Source organism: Melanaphis sacchari, unplaced genomic scaffold, assembly GCF_002803265.2.
Source record: "Melanaphis sacchari strain LSU unplaced genomic scaffold, SCAv2.0 Contig53_pilon_pilon, whole genome shotgun sequence".
NCBI classification, from domain to species: Eukaryota; Metazoa; Arthropoda; class Insecta; order Hemiptera; family Aphididae; genus Melanaphis; species Melanaphis sacchari.
Window position 1 is genome coordinate 819,161 of NW_020271371.1, and position 22,983 is coordinate 842,143.

The window sequence follows — 22,983 nt, forward strand, 5'->3', positions numbered from 1 at the left end:
TTGTATTCAACATGGGAACTTTATCAATCGTAATATTCTGCTTCTTTGCAATCGCCAGCATATTCGACACAACACATGCAACATTTGGTGGCAAAGAACATGTACATATCCGTGTTCATGTGCCAACCATTGTGAAAGAAGTTTATGTAAAAAAACCAGTTCACCATCACGAACACCACGATGATCATTATTCTGGTCATAGTGATCATGGAAGTTCATCTGGTGGTTATGGAGGATCTTCTAGTAGTTATGGTAGTGGTGGAGATGATTCGTATAGTGATCACGGATCTTCTGGTATTTATGATTCTGGATCAAGTGGACATGGTGGTAGTAGCTATGATGATAGCTCATCCGATGAATATATTTCCAGTGATCACGGATCAGGAGGTTATAGTGGATCTTCCGGTGGTTACAGTGGTTCATCAGGAGGATTCGGTGGATCTTCTGGTGGATATGGTGGTTCATCAGGAGGATATAGTGGATCTTCTGGTGGCCATGGAGGTTCATCAGGAGGTTATAGTGGATCTTCTAGTGGTTACAGTGGTTCATCAGGAGGATTTGGTGGATCTTCTGGTGGATATGGTGGTTCATCAGGTGGATATGGTGGATCATCAGGTGGACATGGTGGTTCATCAGGTGGATATGGCGGTTCATCTGGAGGATATAGTGGATCGTTCGGTGGTCATGGAAGTTCATCAGGAGGCTACAGTGGCTCCTTAGGAAGCTACGGAAGTTCTTCTGGAGGTTATGGTGGTTCTTCAAGCGGAATTTTATTTAGTGGGTATTCTGCTAGTAATCACAAAGGATCATCCGGTGGATACGGCGGAAGTTCATCAGGTGGCTACGGTGGTAGTTCACTTGGTGGGCACGGTGGAAGTTCATCCGGTGGATATGGAGGTAGTTCATTTGGTGGACACGGAGGAAGTTCGTCTGGTGGATATGGTGGAAGTTCATTCGGAGGACATGGAGGAAGTTCATCCGGTGGATACGGAGGAAGCTCGTCCGGTGGATATGGTGGAAGTTCATTCGGAGGAGGACATGGAGGAAGCTCGTCTGGTGGATATGGTGGTAGTTCATTCGGTGGATCCGGAGGAAGTTCATTCGGAGGATATGGTGGAAGTTCATTCGGAGGAGGACACGGAGGAAGTTCATCTGGTGGATACGGAGGTAGTTCATTTGGTGGACATGGAGGAAGCTCGTCCGGTGGATATGGTGGAAGCTCATTTGGAGGATATGGTGGAAGTTCCTCCGGTGGATTTGAAGGTGGTTCATTTGGGGGACATGGAGGAAGTTCAGGAGGTTTTGGAGGCTACTCGGGTAGTGGTTCCAGCTCTGGTGGTCATGGTGGAGACACCTATTCAGCCCCAGGACAAGATAGCTATGGACCACCAGGCGAAAGTTTTCCTTATACTAAAAAATGAGCCACAGTGAAATTTCAAAACAAATACTTTATTTTTAACATGAATTTAATTTTAATTTTGTTATATTGTTACATACGTTATTGCTATTGATTTATATCTAATATGGAAACAATTGTTAAATGTTTTCATTTTCTAAGACTGACTTATCTGTTTTTAATAGTAAATATAAAAATAAACACATTTTATTAGAATTTATTGTACTGTTTTTTATTTATTTTTTTCTAGTATAATTATATACAAACTAATAATTGCAATTACTAACAATTAAATGATTTTATCAACCAGTGTCTTAACACTAAGATCTATCCTGAAAAAAATAATAATAGATAGTAATAATCAGTTATTTGTATTTAATAGGTTTCTTTAAAACTTTACCTAACAGATGAATTATAATTAACTAGTAAATTCATTTAAAACAGTATTTCCATGATATTTAATATTTATACATTATAGTTATAAAATTTTCCTTTATGTACTGATTTTCATTGAGTATTGAAGTATATAGTCAGATACAAGTTATAAATTTAAACAAAAAAACGGTTAGATATGCGTACATCGATGTAATTAATTATTTTGTTTGAATAATATTTTAATTTTCATCAATTTTTATTTAAGACAGCGCTATAATGGTGTATAAATATAGAATAATTAATTTGAATGACTAACATTTTTTTTGTACAAAATAGTGATTAAGGTGTTAAGTATAACCAAATTATTAAATTTAATAATTTTGTGATTTTATCTTTTGTTATTAAATATTAACATAACAATAAAAAATATAGATTTTTTTATAATAACACTACTTTCATTTACTAATATGCCAAAATTATATTGCGATAATTTAAATTAATTTTATACTCGTCCTTCAATTATAGCGTAACGACATATATACTAGATACTGATAACATTTGCCATTATATTCTTACATATATGAATATCCATACTATTACTGTACTGGTTGAATAAAATTCAAAAGTGAATTTATTAAAAATATATTCTTGCAAGTGAGAAATTTTAATAATTTAGACAATTTTGAAATAACACGAATTTCTAGGTATTTCTTAAAAATAATTTTGATTTTCTGCTGTTTTTTTCCCCTTGGTACTACAATTGATTGTCTTAATTATTTTAATTAATTTAGTCAAATACATGATATTATCTTAAACTTGTGTTTCACATCGGGTACATTAATTATTTAATTGAACCTTTATTAACGGTAGTATTAATATTCTTACTAAACGAGTTAAAAAATTAAATTTTGTGTGAAAATATTTTTATTAATCGTTAATTAATATGATAATTTTTTTGAAAAATAATTTTATGACCAATTCGATAGCATATTTTGTTTAGTTATATAAGTATAATAAAAATAGTAATAAAGCCATTGAGATATAAAATAAAAAATTAGAAATAATAATATTAAAATTACTTAGTATGTTAGTTGAAAATGTATTAAAAATCAGTAAGCGCCTATATAATAGTGTTAATCAAAAATAGACATTAATGATAACTGTGTTGCCTATATCATATCTTTGTACAAACCTAATATTTCAATAATATTAAAACTTTAATTTGCATGTCACCAGTTGGCTGAAAGAATGATTTAATATAATAGTAATAATATTTAATATACATAATAGTTATTTAGTATAATATAAAATAATATTGTATAAATAGGTAACCTATGATATTATTGATACTTAGATTATAAAAATCATGTTTCTAATACTAGTCTAAATTTAATCAACCGTAATGCTTTATTGCTATGCATAAAAAGTAACAACAAACCAAATACTTTCACAATTTACAAAAGCCACGCTTAAATCCAAATACTACTTTTTAATTTTTCAACAGATAATAGACAATTATACAAAAATGATATTTTATTTCACTAATGTACAATTGTCAATCACTAATAGCCAATTAGTATACTGTAGTTAAACTAAAATTGTAAGAAATTTAAATCGTCAGATAAAACCAAATCGTCAAAATACGTGTATAGACGGGTTAATAAATGGTTAATAATCACACAAAAATCATTTAAGTTTTATCCGAATACCATTCAATCTTCGACCTTCAAATAAAATACAGTAAATAGTAAATAGTAGTAAATTAATTTTTTCGTCAAAAAACCAGAAATGTTTTTGGACAAAGCGTTCGACGATTGATTCAAACCTCAAAAATCATCTCTAAATTACAACAAAGTGATTGATAAAATGATAACCCAACATTTATTCTATAGACTGACTGAAATATCTGAGAATTAAAATCACTTTATTCTATTGTACGTTAAAACTGTGCCAAGACGAAATTTAAGTATTCCAATAGATATTTTATAAATCGTTTTACATGCCACCCAAGGAATGGTGTGTTTCACATAAACTTCTTGTAACGAATTACGACTAAATACTAATCAAACTAAATGTTAAGATGGAATACTCAAATAAAGCTCTCACTAACAGCAGCTAGTGTATATGCAACCCGCACGATCTTCTCGTATTTAAGTATAAGTAGTATAACTGATAATAAAACAAACACTTAATTCAAGTACATTTTTAAATACTTCGCGATAAAGAAAATATTTATAATGTTCAATACCAGCACAGGTATATATTATTTTTTTTAACAAAAAATAAAAATGAGCTAAATTTAAAAGTGTTTAAACTTTTCTTGTTTGCATATCATGCATACCATGAACAATTATATTTGTTTCACATATTATAATTATACATATTTTGTTATTTGTTGACATATATTAATTATTAAGAATAAACTGTATGTTAATAGTTTTAAAATAATTTATTTACTCAACCTGTATAATCTTAAATATAATATATTTCGTTCTAACGTTTATATCAGTTAAAATATTTTTTTGAACTTTTCCATTCTCTTTAATACAACATAAAAAGAGTTTTTTAAGTGTAATGCAGAAATTTATTTGCACAAATAAATATTTTCTATTTACTTAATTTAATCAATATTATATTAAAAACGAAAGATTACTGATAAAAATTTGTTTTTTTCATTTAAAGCAACGTACTCAAAATAAGAATTTTAAAATATAATATTATACGTATAATTGTTAATTTGCATTGAATGTTTTTAATATTAAAAATAGAATACTGAAAATCAACTTTTTTTAAATTGTAATTTACTTAGTACACGATTAATAAAATAATTACATCTTAAGTGTAAATTCTGTCTATATGGACATACAGTGGGCGTTGAATTTATTGTAGGAGGATGATGATATCTTTCATTGAAGCCACTTCAGCGTGGGTAACATGAAACGTCTGACCCTTACAATCATAAAATAATTATTGTGATAGTATATTTAAGAAAACTTGAAATAATGTTATATATTTTAACAGTTCAGATTTGATTGTATTTTATACTAAAAATTATACTTTAAGTTCTATAGCATACATACATTTATATGTGTATATTATAAGCAATAATTATTATACTTCAGTATTTTAGAATAAATTTTAATAGTAATAAGACATTACTAAATGGTCTTCCACACTGCACTGATGTACCTCTATTGCCTATTCTTTATGCCGTGTAACAACAAATCTAAGTTGAGAGTATCGTCTTACTTAACTCATTTGTTCATCTTGTAGCTCATACATTGAAGTGTTGTTATAAATGATAAATAATTAACTGAACAGAGCAAAATAATCATATTTCTATCATTGTGCAGTATTATTAATACTTACTATAGTTTAGCTATACTCCTCTTATTATAATAGTGACTTTCCTTTATAGGTATTTTACAATGAGTATAACTATTATCCAAACTGTATTGTTGAATTGTTCTAAATAAAATATAATTAATGATAAGAACTTTATACTTTTTAATGTCTGTGGTTTCTATATTTACCACCTATTAAATTTTAGTTAATAATTTTTATTGACGATGACAATACGTGGACATATGGCAAAGATTTCAAAAACTAAGTACCTAATAGAAATATAAAAGGTTGGCATTTAAATATAAATAAATAATAATATATAAGTATATTTAATATAGAAATAGTATTATTGTAAAATAATTAACAGTTTTAAAGGATTTATCATTTATTTTATATTAAATTAATAACTAATAACTAATAATAATAAAAAAATTAATATATTTACATAAAATAAAATTATATTGTAATATTTATAGGTATTTAATTATTTAATATTTTCTTTATATGTGAATGTTATATATTAATAATAATTTTTATTACCAGTTTTGTTATTTTGTAATTATTCAAAAAATATTAAAATTATCATAAAAACTTGACATACGTTATTATTTAAATCGTAATTTTCTGTACGCAATAATACTTATACTTTCAAAATATTTCAACTTATTTTAAAAGCTATATTATAATATCTTATATTTAATCAATCATTGATATTATTTTACAAAATGTATATAGAAATATATTTTAAATATATTTTAAATCAGTAAATATATTTTATGTTTTATAATTGTTAATTGTTTAACATAATTATCTTGATAAGTTCTTTTAGCGTCAAAATAAACGTACCATCAAGTCCTAAGACTTAGCAGTGCTGAAGTATAAACATCATATCGTTATAAGCTTTAAAGGAAAGTACGTTAAATAATGAACATAATATATTGTACTTTAATACAAAACAACAGTGCTCGCTGAATTAGTTTTCAGATAGGGCCATTGCCTTAGAGCGTTTGAAAATAAGACTTTACACGTGTTAGTGCCTATATATTAATGTGAGAAATACGAATGATGCAACAATATATACATTTGATTTTCTAAAGTCATTTTAATATTTTTGATAAAAATTGTATGGATTGAACAAAAACCTTGAAAATTGAATACAAGATCCACGTAAATTGTTCTTATAAAAAGTTAAAAATACAATGGCATTTCTTTTTTTATTGTTCTGCGTTAAATTGTATTGTCTAATAAGTTCAAAACATGTAGTAAACTTATCTGAAATAATAATATTATAATCACTATGACCTATATTATTTTATTATTATTATAATTTTTTTTTTTTTTTTTGTTAAATAAATTATTTCAACCTAGACAATATACTCATTTAAAACTAAATTATTAAGAAAATTACAAATATATAATAAAATAATTTTATTTTTTTTAGAAATTTAAACTGACAGATCATATTATACACCTTGAAATCATTTGTCATCACGTAAAATAATAATTTGCACTGATATTTAATTTAACTGTATTAGTATTTTTTAAATCATATTTTATTAAAGCCATAAACTTCTGTGCAAAATTTTGTTATGTTAAAGGTTAATTTTATACTAGATTAATTTACGAGTAGAGTATTAGACAATATAAATTATTATTCATTATAATTGTGTAACCGATTCAACAAGGGCTATACACTGTATGTAATGCATATGTATACATATATTTGACCATGTTTTAGTTTGAAATACGTTTTTAATACATCACATAACTATACATAAGAGTTTCATACTATACGTCATATTTATCCGTATACTTCAGATTTTGCTTGTTTCTACCGTAAGGTCTAAAGTCTAAATATTTAAATTGAGATTAAACTATATCACAAACGGGATGGAGTTATTAATATATGTATAAGAATATTTATTTATTTTACTACAATTAACAAATTTAATAAAATTAATCCACGCACTAATAATTTTATCCATGTCCTGTGTCAACCATGTCTGTCTATCCCAATTTCTGTTTGGTAACTTGGTAACTGATATCTTTGTAGAAAAAAAAAATGGGAAATTTATTCTGTCGTATTGTAGATATTGATTGCGTATCTCATTAATGAGTAAGACAATTTAATGAAAGTGTAAAATTTGAAATCAATCAATTTTGATGGAAACGGTTAGTCACTGTGTTTCTAACGATGTAAGTGAATATTAGTTTTTTTTTTTTATTAATGGCGTAAGTTGAACTAATTTTTAACAATAACAAATCGCTTTTATAATATAATAACAATAATCGCTAATAAAAAATATATGTTGTTTTGAGCTAAACTTTTTTAAATTTTTATTTATAAAAATACAAGAAATTTTTTATTTAATATTTTAACTTAAAATATTTAAAAAAATTTTACCTAAAAATTAATTTAAAAATATTATGATTTTGATGAATTCATAAAAATGGTTCACCTAAAAACAAAAATTAAAATTGAGACTATGTATTTTATTTTTATTTTTTTTATATCTGTAAGAACAACTAATAATAAATTGTATAATAAAATTCAATCTTATCTATCCAAAAACAAAACTTGTATCCTACATAAATTTAAAAACAAATTTTGTGATTTCATTAGGATAGGCAACTAAATCCACACTAAGCGTAGATTTGGTTACTGTTATTTTCATAGCCAATTAAGAAACGTAACTAAAATATTTTAACAAAAAACATTTATTTATATAAAGTAGAGTAGTCAAATATTTGTAGAATATTTTCTTTATAAACACGACTAGGAATTATTGAGGCTTGATTATTGTGAAAATTAAGTAAACCATAAACCATAATTTTCGAAACACATAAAAATATTAGTTTCATAAGTGCAAGGCCCTACATAAAATTTAAAGACAATTTAGGTTTATATAATACTACTTACTAGCATATTTAAGAGTTATATTATTTTTTTTAAGAGCATTTGGAATAAAATTTGTTAAAGTAAAGAATTAAATATATAAATATTAACATACAATTTATGTATTTCATATTAAAAAATAAGTACTGAAAAGATGTCGAATCATTCACGGTTGTGGTTTCCGATTGATAATTGAATTAACAGTAAACTGTATATTAGAACAGAGCTGAGTGTAACAGGCTATTGGTAAGATGTTCCGATTTTTAATTAAAACATAAGTAGTAAATGGAAGATTTTTGTCTAATAGACTGTATTCGTAGGTCATTTGTGTAAAATGTTACTAGTAACACATAGAAAAATACTAAGAGTAATGAAAAATATAATTTGAAATATTGGTATTAGATAATTTAACCGTACCTACGCTCAAATTGCATTTTTATTAGAACAAATAAATCAAAATATTAAACAAGATGATCAGAAATCATCTGATCTCAATGAATTTTAGACAACCTGGCTAAGTGGCTCATTTATATATATTATGCAACCGTAAACGTTATTTTTATTCAAATACGATTACTTATGCATATATTTATAAATTAAACTTTCACCTGTCGAATCATGACAGCAATGATTATTTTTTCTATTTATCATTAAAGTAAGATTCAAATTTTGTTTTTTCAGTAAAAAAGCTTTACTTTAATATGCAACTCCTCATTATTCTTACGACAAAAAAAAATATCGAAAATTCATAATCCCAATTTATTGTTTGAATGCGTTTAAAATGTTTACAAGTTTATTAAGATAACGAATTCATAAATTATTTTTTATGTATAAAAATGTACAATATTTTTATTTTGACACCAAAATTTTTAATATGTATAAAAATAATCTACATAATATATTTTAGTTAATTGATATTTTAGAAGCAGTTTATCAAAAAGCAACACAATTTCTTTTTGAGTGATTGAGATTAAAAAGTTGTAACATTGGATATTTCAACGTTTAATAACGATTTATTAAAAAATTTTAATTTTTCAAATTAGTCAAAATCAATCAAATTTGAGAATTAGTTTATAGTTAAAAAATGTATAACATTTTCAATTTTGATAGCTAAAAATTAACAATTTAATTCAAAGTTCCTCATAACTCTACTTTAAGAACTATAGTTTTTACTGAAATGTAATAACCTAAAATAATCTATAAATGCGCAATTATAGACATATAAAGTTCAAATGTTGATAAAATTAAATTTTCTAACAAAAAATAACAATTTTAATTATTTTGATGTAATTCAAAAATTTAAATTTTTTTCATTTTGTAATATATTTCATTAAATAAAATAATATTTCTATAATATCTTAATTAATTTTAATTTGTGGCCTATTCATACCACGAATCAATTAAAACCGTTCTACGGTAAATCAGTTAATAACAGTAATATACGTTATAAATAGGATGGTTTATTCATATGTTAATTCAACCTATAATATTATTTTAATGGTAAAATAAATTACTATTCGTAATATAAATAAATAATAAAATATACTTAATAATACAATATTATATAGACTCACGGACCGTCTTATTTTTCCTATGCAATAATTTATTATTGCCTATTGAATTTAAATTTATCACATCCATTACGATGACCTACTCAATTCAAGACGAGATACACACGATAATCAATGTCTATAGAAAAATAAGAAAAAGAGTGGGTTTTTGAACCATAGGGTTATAAAAATTACAAAATGGCTAATCTCGGTCAGTAGTACGACGCTCCTAACCAATGCGGCTATCACTGGACACGGACCAGCTGTTATTACATTGAAATATCTTTTTAATGAACATTCAATGAGCAACGACTGTATAGTGTATATCGGGGGCGGAGATCTATATGTTTCTTATGCAAATGAATTATAATATGTTGTTTTTACTGAGTAACCGCGTTATTGGTTGATTACAGGATATAGTCAAATTCGATTACGTATTACATTATCTTATGTTTGATGATAACTTGATATACTTAAAACGAAAATCATATTATTGTTATATAATATAAAAATTTCAAAATTTTTAATTTATTGAAAATTCTTATAACTATAAAAAAAATTACTCAAAATATTAAATCAAAATTAAAGTAATTAATCGTTATGGAAATATTTCGTTTCTTTGAGGAAGTAAATTTTTTATGTATTGACATATGTATATGTTATGCCCTTGACATACTTTTCAAATTCTCAGATTCAGATTATTTTTAAATTAATGTATTAAATTTACATTTTTATATTTCGATATTAAAACATAAAAAATCACTAGAAAGTATTATTGAAAGTAAATCCTCGAGTATAAAATTTAACAATATCTTAATTTTCCCGATCTGAAATTATCTGTCAACAAATATTTTACATTTCTTTAACACACTTGTAGATGTCATAAAAAAATAATAAAGAAAAGAATACATTTTAGAAATTGTCGTGATAATTATTACTTTAACAACTTCAATAATCGTGATAGTAATATGATAGTAATATTATGTTATATCATTCATATTTCACATTTATAACAACGTTTTGGGTGTATCTCGTAATCCGCATTTGTATATAATGTATATTATTACATATTAAAGTGTAAAATATTATAATACTATGCTTATCTCGAAAATATTTTTAATATGAATATAAATTATGTAACAATACATAATAGTAACATAATCATTGAATGATATATACACAAACGGATTATTTACATATTTTGTATCTCATATTATTATATTATATATATATATATTTAACGTAAATGATAGCTTAAACACAGGGACATTATTGTGATGTCACTAACGTATAATAACATAGCTAATAACGATTTTTTCGAAATATTATAAATGATAGAAAAACCATATACCTATACGCACTTATATTATGTGTTATTTATTCTGAACATGCAATCAAACAAGTTATCCACACTAGACACTAGACAGTAGGCTGTCTTACTATTTAGCGGTCAAATGAATAATACAAACATAAATTTAAACAAAAATATCTCCAAAATGTGTTGATCTCAGTTTCTGAATTACGCGTACCAATGTGTAACCTATAATTAGCAAATTATTAATAGTCATACATCATTATGTACACTCATAAATCATCATACATTATACATTGACCAAATTTTATTATTTTGAAACAAGAGAGTTTTAGTTTAAGCAATCCTTTCAAATTTAATATCTCTTTAGTCTTTTTGAAAAATTTAAAAAATGGACACGAAGATACTTTCAAAAGAAGCGAATGTATAAATATTATACAAAATAATAAAAGTATTACTATACACTATAGTCATTTTTTTTTTTTTTGATAAAATAATTTATTAGAAAATCTATTTTTTCAAAATTTGAAGTCTTGTAACACAATACAAGATGTTTGAAAAAAAAATGTTAAAAATAATATTTTTTATCGCTATATATTTTTTTTTTTTTAATTTTAATTTTAGTTCTTAAACAATAGTAACATATAACGTACGTTATTCGATATCAAATATTTATGGGTACATCAAAATTTTCAAAAAATTAAAAATTAAGTTGTATTGAATCAAAAAAAAACTTAAAATTTATGATGATAAAAATTTTAATTCAATTTTTTTATGTTATAATGGATATAATATAATATTTAACTATTGAATGTTGTTAAATACATTAACGTATGTTACGAAAAAAATGACTATATAATATAATGATAATTGAATCTTCCTGTGTGATATAATATTATGTGCTATTGTATAAATGCCTATGAAATATTGTAACATTACGATTTGTTATTTATGAACATAATATAATATTAGTTATTGAAGTACAATTGTATAGTCCATATTATTTTATACACAAATTATGTCAAAATTTCCTTCGGAAAACCTGCCGGAATTTCTGTGAGTGAAAACCGAGCGGCGGGAAATTCCTTATAAAAACGTTTCACGCTCGCTACCACTGTTATTTTCATTCGCACGTGTTCGCAATAACATACTGATGATACTAGCGTATAGATATTAGATAAGCATTTATTAGTTTTCCGACGAGCATCGACAAACCCGTGACATCATATTACAATATTGCAGTTTTACGACATTCACATAGACCTCGCGGTGTAATAATCGTTTGTTCTTACCTAATTATTATTATTGTTATTATTGTTATTATTATTATTTGTTTTAAGGTGTATTTGTGTGCATATTCGTATTCGGAAATGGTCAACAAGAGCGTGAGTATTCGGTGTTTAATTAATTAATTAATCATTTTTTGTTGAAAAACGACACTAATATAAATTAAATATTAAGTCTGAGGATACAAAAAACATGCCCATTATGGTTTCAACGACTTTCGGATAGATGGTGTATCCGTTAATGCAACACAGTCACGAGCTTCTTATAAATTTTTATTAGATTTTATTAGTTTCTCCTATAACAAAACCATAATAAATTTTTAAACAAACTTTTTTCGCAATTCATATCGAAATCTACTATAGTTAGATAATAATACACATTGGTAACATAGGTTCTGTGTAATCGAGATTCAATAAAAATAAGTTGGTATTTTTTAACACATTACCAACAACTGGCAATATATACGTAAATAAATTATTCTCACAAAATATTGAATATTATAGATCGTTGAATAAATACTCGAGAATTGAGCTATCATACTTCATAATATTAATGAACTCATTTTTTAATGAATTTCTCCACAAGAAAAGCAAACCCAATTAAAAACTTATTATTATTCAAATTCAATAGGAAATAAAACTTGATGAAATTAGTAACTGCGCGCAAAATTGTAGTTGAATTTAGTAAACATATATTTAAAAATTATATCTTTATTTAATTGTTGTAATGTTATAATTTTTAATTACTATACTAATAAAACTACATAGTCTAATGAAACTTAATACTTGATTCTTATTTAGTGTTTTAATATTTCAATAATACATATAATAAATTACTATATTGTTATTCATTAAAACTTAAAAAAGTTTAATAAAATTGGTCTTGATAAATAATTCTTAATTCGTTGTTTTACTATAATTGTTATACAGGTATTATAAATGTATATATGTTTTCAATTTTATTAATAAATATCTACTATGAAAAACAATTTGGTGCATAATTTAATGATATTTAAATAATTCTCAAATTTTCGTTTTTAATGTCAATTAATCTAACTACTAATAGAATAATAATTATAATACGAACTTATGCAGAACGTTAATATTTGTCTATAATACCGATAAAATTTGATTATTCGAGAAAAGATTTCCCTTTTCAAAACCAATACTTAAAATTGCATTATATATCAAATTCTTTAATTGTTTTTCTTAAACTTATGTACCTATTTTAATAGAGTACAACTATTTACTTTATTTTTATAAGTAACATTCATATTTATTTTGATTGCAAGTCACGTATTTAAATAATATTATTAAAAGAGAATTTTAAATATTGAAAGATATATAGTCTATAATTGTAATAAAATAAAATGTAAAATGTATAACTATATTTAAATTTCAATGTAAAACTAAATTAATTTTAATATTCTTTTAAAAAATGTATTTTATTTGATAAATATTTATAATTTTTTTAAAACATAAACATTTTTGATGGACAATAAAGAATACCATTATGTGCTAATACAGTAAATTATTTATCAGTATTTCGTAACTTTTGATTAATAGTAATATGGGTTTTATGTTTACGAAAAACCTCCTCTCACCTTAAGAAATACAAATAAAAATGTCCATTATATTTTGGTGAAATATACCCATTAGACATTTTATACGTCTAATGTCTATCTTTCACAGTCGATATTTTTTTGTAGTAGAATTTTAAAGAATTTTTGTTCATACCTCCAGCACAACTTATAGTTACAATTTTATCACGATGTTTAAGGTACATACACTACGTAAATAATTGATAAAAAAAAAATAACAAATTCGGCTTCTTTAAAAAAAAAAAACATATACAAAAATAAATTACCATCCAATTATTCTAATAACTTATATTTTTATATCATCAAAATATTATGGTAGTGCATAATAGTGATTTAACCACTGAATTCCAATGCAGCAGTGCTGTGGTTATCCTTTCATAATAGAAACGCAATTTTGAAAATAATTTATGTTTTTTATGAAATAACGATAATATTATATGTATAAATATATTGTACACTCTATAATTGCTATTCCATATGCAAGATTTACAAGTCTTAACGTCGTAAGCCAACAATACCTATAGACAGCTTCAAATTTAATTATGCGTTTTGCTTATAGCAAAAATAACTTATTAACTTTTGACACGCAGAATGTAATTAAAATTTTAGTTAATAAATATTATATAGTTACTTACCCAAAACGTTCAAATGATATTATTTTAACTTTAGACATTTTGAACCTACGAAATAATAAACCATAAGCATTTGATGTAATTTGACAATATTTTGATTTACTTTAAATACTATAAACAATAATGTAAATATTACAGTTTTAAGTAGTCACGTAACTTTAGGATACGTCCATGGCATCTTTGCCGCTTCCTGAAATATTTTTAAGGACCTTTTCATAAAATCGTATTTCTTGTTTTAACAGAAATTAAAATTAAATACCATGAAATTAAAAACTTTTTACTGTTACATGACGTATTATAAAATACTATTTAGCAGTATGAAATTACAAAAAATATTATATCAAATGATTATTTTATAGTAAAAAAAGTTTATTGTTACAAAAACAAATAAAATTTTTGAAAAAATGTATTTATAATTGTAAGTAATAAAAAACCATAATGTTCTATAATAATTATACTTTTTACTATTTGATATCATTTAATTTTTTATTTTTTTCATATGATAACAAACATTTTTAGTTTCCTATTTTTAAGCAGAATATTATCTAAAATATTTTGGTATTTATAAATCAGATTTTTAACGAGTAGCTTATGATATGAATTATAAATATTCAAAATTTTGATGAGTGTAGTAAGATGGCACACATGCAAAAGTACACCGAAAATCTTTAGCTTACTATATTCAATATTCATTCATCTAAATTTTATATACCTATAAATTATAAACTACTTATCCAAAATTTAAATTAAATAATAAAATAATCTGAATAATTTTCGGATTTATAATTATATTGTATGATTATAATATAAATTATAAAATAACTAACAATATTATACAATTACTGAAAGAATTTTACTCGTCATTACTTGTTATTGAAATTTTTAATAGCAATAAGTATTATTATTTTTTATGTGAAATGACATATGTGATAAACAAATGATTCTAATTTTTAACGGAGAGAATAAAAAACGATGTATAGGCCCTTTCCCCATCAAGCTATCCCTCAAAAAATTAAAATTAAAATCCTGGCTACATGCCTGGTTATATATACATGTAACATTCTTCATGGTCTAACATAATACGCTCAGAGCATAAAATATATTTTGTTTTCGTTAGTTCACCTATACCTAGTTATAATATTGGTACAGCGAATATACGTGAATAGAAAAAATATTAGATAATAATAGGTACAATTTAAAAAAATTATTGATTCGCGATGTGTCGTTACATCTCGTTTGCATTGTTGTGCATTGTTGTGAAACAGATTACATTTTATTTATTTCTCTTTATAAACTGCACACATTATATTTTTATTATTATGTATTATGTATAATATATAAATCATCATACCAATCAAATATGTCGACAAATATTGGTTATCTAACAATACAGATTTCCTTTATTGGGATACCGGAATCGATTTTCCATATATGTATTATTATTTTTCACATTATTTTAGTAAATCTAATTCGTTTTATTACCACTGTAGAGAATATAAACGATATTAAATTATTTCCTGTACCCACAGAAAACAGAACAGATTTCACAATGATACAACGTAACGTTTTTAAACGAAAATTGTAGCATCGTATTGACGAACAAACAGAAAATCGGTTCTATACAAATAATAAACATTTAACTTCACTCACAGAAATAATTTAAGTTATGTAATACATTCACTGTAATCATCTGTTTCAGGTTCTCAGTATAATTTCACTGCTCGCAGTAATTCTAGTCGTTTCCTTAACATCAGCGCATACTATACAGTAAGAAAATCTAATTTTACTTAATTAAAATTTTAGTTTTAATGATTAAATATTAGGTATCTACTTTTGGCTACTATGTTTCGCTCTTCAAACTTTGAATATTTTATAAAATATCATATCATTATATTTTAAAATTATGTAAAAATTAATATAAAATTCTACAGATACCCATATCTACTAGAATTTAATTTCTAACGGAATATGTGTGCAGACAGTAGACACTTAGTTAATATAATGTTACATTATATTTGTAATTCTAAACGGTTATTATTTATTATTTTTACATCAAACAATCTCCGAACATACTTTAAATCATTTTTTTTTTTTTTCAAAAACTAATTAGGCATCTAATTACTCGATCACGTAAAACGACTTTCAACTCGTTAAAATAAAATTGAAAGATAATTACTATATGACAAAAGTTAATTGCACGATGTTACGAACAGACTCAAAAATTAATAATTTCTATACACTTACAGTAAAAAAAAAAAAAAAAAAAACGCAAATAAGTATTCTATATTTTGCATTATATTGGACTTAAATGCATTGATTGGTCACACGTTAGTAATGTATATTACGACATTATTTTCTAATGGTGTATCCTTTACATGATGATTAATATAATTAGAAAATATACACTTGTGACAGAATATGTCATACGTCAAATGGATCCGAAAACTATTCACATGACACTCCAGAGGTGTCAAAATATTCCTTTACAAGAAAATTAACCATGTTATTATTTACCGTAATATATTGTATTTAGACTCAAATTAGAGTATAATAATATAATATATAGAAAGAATCAAATATATTTTTGTCCTGGTATTGAATGTGTTCGATATTCATGAAAACATCCGATAAAAATATGTATTACCTATTCGTAAATTGTTTACTGTTTTTTGTAACAACTTTAAAAATTACTTTTTGCGTTTATTTACTTACCATAAAAATAAATACTAAGTAAATACGTATTTTTTTTTTTTTATAAAATATTATTGTTAGACGATATACAGCGTATAGCACAATTATGTACAACGCAATTAAACCATATTTCAAACATTTTACAAAAATACCAAGTTTCATATTATATACATTTTTAAGTACAGTTTAACTCCGTTTTGTATTAATGAAAATAAAATTAATTTAACTCAATCGTAATTATTTAAATAAAACAAAATATTTGTTAAAATTTAACAAATTAAAAATATTTATACTGAGATGAATATTATGACTCAACGAAGTGTCATTTATTGCTTTCATAAATATTACGCATTAATCGCAATTTTAATCATTTTTGTATATTATACAATAACTGGAAACACTTATTACAGCTTTATATTTTTATGTATCATAATATAAAAACTCTACTATTCAATTTCAAAATAGTAAAAACATTGCTGTTCAGTGGTTTCAAGTAATTAAACTTCAGTTATTATATGAGTATTAAAAAGTTTATGATTCTCAAAAAATATTAGTCAATATAAAAATATTCAAAAACAAGAAATAAATATTATATTTTTTTAATTCATTACATAAACAATGTTTTTTAATTTTATTGTTGCATATTAATTATTATTTTGTACCTTTATCTGTTTCAAATAAAACCTTAAAACAAGAGTTTTTTAATGAAAATGGTATATGAATATACATTTATATACATTATAATATAATATTTAATGATCCATTCTAAAATCCAAGTAACAATTTTAAATTTTGCATCGCAAAATTTTCAATAAAAAATTTCTTTTAAAGTGGTGTTAATACCAAAAGAAATTTAACTAACTAATTGATTAGTACTTAAAAATATTTTATTTTTATTTTTTAAGCCCATGTGCTTAATTTGTTATACACAAAAATTAGTTTTAATTTCTAATTTCATATTATCAATTATTGATATACTTTTATTTTTTTGTTAAATAATAGGTAAGTTTACCTCTTTAAATTGTAACCAAAAGTTCTTGTTTAATTTTTAAGATTGATCAAAGAAACTGTATTCAATATTTTTATATATTTATAAAATATTTTAAGAGCATATTTGGTACGTTTTACAAACATTGTCGATGCATAAATGCATATTATTTTAAGCTTCATTAGTTTTTATTATTATTATTTTTTTTGTTTGTTTGTTTATAAAAATCCGAAATTAATTTAAAACAAATATGTTATATTTTATTTTAATGCTATATAGTTTATTTAATTATTATACTTTTAGTTGACGTGTATTGTTAAATAATTTTAATTATGAAGCTCTTTTTGCTTACTGAAGACCAATTATGAAAAATTAAATTTTTTCATAATTTTTTATACACTGTACGCAATACACAAACCACGTGTGACATCAATATTTATTTTGTACAATTATTTTTTTTATCTTTGTCAAGCTAATTACCTAGTATTCGATTTTATAACAAAAATTTAAAATAATAATAATACTTATTTTAAACGATTTTTAAGTTAAAGGATTAATTTTTTTATTTGGTTGAAAACTTAAAAATAAGAATTACGAACATCCAAATTAAAGTGTTTCGATATATTTATATTAATAGTATTTCTATATAACTAATATGGCACTATAAAATTTTGTTTACAGTGAAAAACATATCATTCACGTTCCTTTATTGGTACACTACGTCCATCATCATCATCGAAAAATTATAAAACCACCCAGACATAAAATTAAAAAAGTACATACCAGAAAATTTGTACATCGATATCATAATTACTGGTATTAAAAACTGAACTATATGTAATGTATAATTCAAAAAAAACATTAAAAAAAATACCCGATATTTGATTAAATTCGATTATGATTATATTTAGTTATTTTTATTGATAAGCTAAGTATATGCACATATAATATATAATGCACAAAATATTATAATATATGCATACTGCATGCATTTATACCTAACCTTAGCATACATAATTTATATAATTGTAAATCATTAAAAGTTGGTGTATAAAATATAATACTATACCAAATTTTATGTAATAATTGCTGTTATAGTATACGTATAAAGTAACTACATTTAAACTCAACCATTATTTTTATTAATATTAACTATTAAGTTACAAAATGTAATTAAACCAAGAATTTAAAACAACGTCTATATGTTCAATACGTTTATTTTTTTAACTACATGAGTACAAGAATGTGAACTGATTTAAATTTAATAAATTGCAATGTTGTACATTTGTATACATTTAGTAATGTTTATAGTTTCTATTTAATTATAACAAACTCCCTTTCCATAATCCACATCCAATTCAACTAAACAAATGATAAAATTTATTTTTTTTTTACTCTAAAATACAATATATCCAAGTATATAACGGATAATGATAAAAACTTTTTATAAACGTAGGTATCTAAGCAACGTTTAATTATAGTTTATAATTATATAACAATAATTCACGGAGCGTGCATCAGTAAATTGTATGTATGTTACAGTGATCACAAAACAGAAATTTCTGAAAAGTAAAATAACTTCTAACTAATAATAGCCTTCGAAATGTCCACTGTTCAAGTCATTTATTATAATATTAATTTCGTTGTACGACATTCTCAAATGTGTTGGTATACGTATAGATATAATTACATAAAATGTAGAGCATAACTATGAATTATGAAATATTGAAATATTTATACATAAGATAAACAATATTGTATCACATGATCAAATAAACCAAGTGTTTTAAATAATAGTTTATTTAATATTAGTTTATTAAAGTAATCACTAATCTGAATGAACGATTCGTTTCATAATAAGTGATGTATTTCTTTTTTTATATGAGTCTTTCATCACCTTTTGATGTTGTTAAAACGCTTCAGTATTTTTATTACAGATATTTGAGAATAGTTTTTGGTATCAAATAATTTAATTGGTACTTAAGGGAATCATAAGTAAAAAATTTCAGTACTTAACAAAATAATCTGGAAAAACTAATATAAAATAACGAAAATACTTTTATCCAATATTAATTTTCGACGAAATCAGTTTTCTTATTCTAGTTCAAATTTAAAAACAAACAAATTTAGAGACTGCATTTTCATCAAATACTTATAATTGCATTTTTAGACATGTTTAACTTTTAAAATGTTTGAATCTTTTTGTTTATTTTACATTTATTTTAAATTGTTTAGCGATTTTTTTAGAAGTTATGACAAAAATGTATACTATATTTCATGAATTTGATACAATATATAAAATATATATATAAAATTGTTAAATAAATATTGAAAATATGTAGTCACAGATTTTTATGAGCGTTTGAAGATCAAATATTAAAAACATTTTCAATTTCAATAGTTACAACTTGAACATAATACTATACAAGGTCGTTAAGGTCTCTCGTATGTTTTTGTTACAGTAAACTAAAAATTTAATTATTACTATATTATAACTAATTATACAATTTTTTTTTGACAAAAATTAAATTGATCTACAGTATAACTAATAAAAAGAATACTTATAGCAATATAAATTTATAATAATATAACCTTGGAAATATTTAACGGTTTTACCATCTCTACTCATAATCGTTTATTTTATGTTATGATTTAACATTGAATTCAAATTTATCAAATCCATTAAAGAGACCTTCATATTGACTAGATAGTAGATACACTCAACACCTTAGCAGAGTGATTTTTTTGGTTTTTTCTAAAGTTATTTTTTTATAAATGTAGATAAAAATAGTCTTGGTTGATTATATTAAAAATTATTATCAAAAGCACATTATTTTAACACAATTTTTACAGTAATTTGAAATTTACAATTTTATAAAATTAGGAACATATTTAATTTTTTTTTTTAAGAAATTCAACAATCCATACATTCTTAGCTAAATAACCCAAAAAAGTAAATTATTTAATATAACGAGCATGTGTTTTAGTGAAAAGACCATTCAAATACGACACTTAGGCTTAAGTTATATATAAATAATTAAATAATAACAATAATAGATTATAGTGAATATTATATAACGTTTGCAATATTTTTAGAAAAATGTAATTCAACATATCATATTAGGTACTAATAATAATATAAATTTAAAATATAATTTATCTTCAAAAACATAGGCATTCTGTATCCGCTCAGAATCAATTTTTATATACAATAATTTTATTTATCAATAACTTTAAAAAAAAAAATATTATAAAAAACTACTTAATAACAAAGTACAATCGAAATTTACCATAAGACCAATTTACATAGCTGTACTTAATTTAGACAATATGATTTTTTTACCATAAAACACTCAATATTTTAAAAACTATAAATAGTTTGAAAAATTGTTTTTTACATATTTAAAAAGTCATTAAAAATTATATTTTTCACTGTTTCTTGTCATTATTTTTTAGTTTATACCACTTTTAAAGGGCAGCATACCTTTTTATGTATTATTAAATATTATTATTATTATTATTATTATTATTGACATTTTAAATAAATAAAATTCAAACGAGCAGTTAATTAGTTATAACTTATTAATAAAAATAATATTTACTCAGTGTATATATAAACTGATATAGTGGAGCAATATTTTGTAAGATAATAAGTACTTCTATTTTCCCACACTATTTTTTTTTAATTTAAATACGAGTAGAATACGATTGCGTACTGTACCACACTTAAGTGGCTAGATTATTTAATTTAACTTTTCATTCAAAATTTATTTATACACATCAAAATATTTTAAAAACCTACTGCTTTGAAATATGAAATTAAAAACCGAAGAAGTTATGAGTAAGTTACTGTAATCGTGCTATAAATTATAATAAATTAAATTTGAATTCAATAATAAACTTTAAAAAATTTAGACTTTAGTTACATTCAAAAAAAAAATTCCACGTATTTCGATTTGAGTGTATAATGTACACTGTATATAAACAAGTTGGTGTACCGAGATTGACTTTCAACTACGTCGAGCATATAAATATAATAGTTGGTTTGCCTATTTTAGTTAAAGTGTTTATATTAAATTTATTATATTTAATACTTATAATGAATTACTTGGAGTTATTAATCACCATTATCAAATATGTTTTTATGTAGGTATTTTGCCTGAGAAAACTAACAATAGGTTAGTGTAAAAATAAGTTGAAAAATTAAAAATTATTCACAGTAAAAATTAATTGGATGTACAGGTATATTCCAGCTATTTCACTACTAAAATTTTCAGGTATAAGAATTGAACTTATGGATCTATGATTAAAACCTTGCGAAAAATCAAATTATTTATTCTAACATCTTAGATTATAGTTTTATAAAATAATATTTATATCAATACATAATTAACGAAAAGATCAAAATTAAAAGATTGAATCATTAAAATTGATTAATGAATTTGAATTAATACTTCTGTAGTTCTGCATATGCATAAGATATTATATTTATCAACAAATAAAACAATCAAATACTAATATATTTATCTTTTTTAAATATATTTTTAAATATACATAACTATTACTATTGAAAATTGGCAATAATAACTCATCAATTTCACTTTTCATTTCTAAAATAAAATTACGTTTTTAGTTTTTTAAAATTGTTTTGTTGTGACATTCCCTAAATAAAAATATGTTGGCGAAACTCCAAACATATATCATAGTTTAAAATTTTGTATTCATAAAATATATCAAAATAAATAATTCATACGAAACTTCATTTCATATAATATTAATGAGAATTGTAGCATACGAAGACCATCTATTTTAGTGAAAATATTACTACAAACTATGATCTTTAATGGTTAAAATTAAATAATTAGACTGAAATATTATACATTATAGATATTAAATACAACATAGGTTCAA

At 23.5% G+C, this 22,983-nt stretch overlaps 1 protein-coding gene across 4 annotated transcripts in view; it reads left to right on the top strand.

The window, feature by feature from the left end:
• The window catches only part of LOC112599583 (glycine-rich cell wall structural protein-like), a 6,402-nt gene extending 4,920 nt beyond the window's left edge, over positions 1 to 1,482 (top strand). Inside the window, exon 5 of one of the 4 annotated variants that reach the window (XM_025346531.1) lies at positions 964 to 1,482. In XM_025346531.1, the coding sequence (XP_025202316.1) occupies positions 964 to 1,421 (458 nt within the window). In that variant the 3' untranslated portion in view covers positions 1,422 to 1,482. Of the gene's footprint in view, positions 1 to 11 lie in introns of all 4 variants that reach the window. The other 3 variants (XM_025346532.1, XM_025346533.1, XM_025346530.1) reach the window with 3 other exon arrangements.
• Positions 1,483 to 22,983: the final 21,501 nt, after the last annotated feature.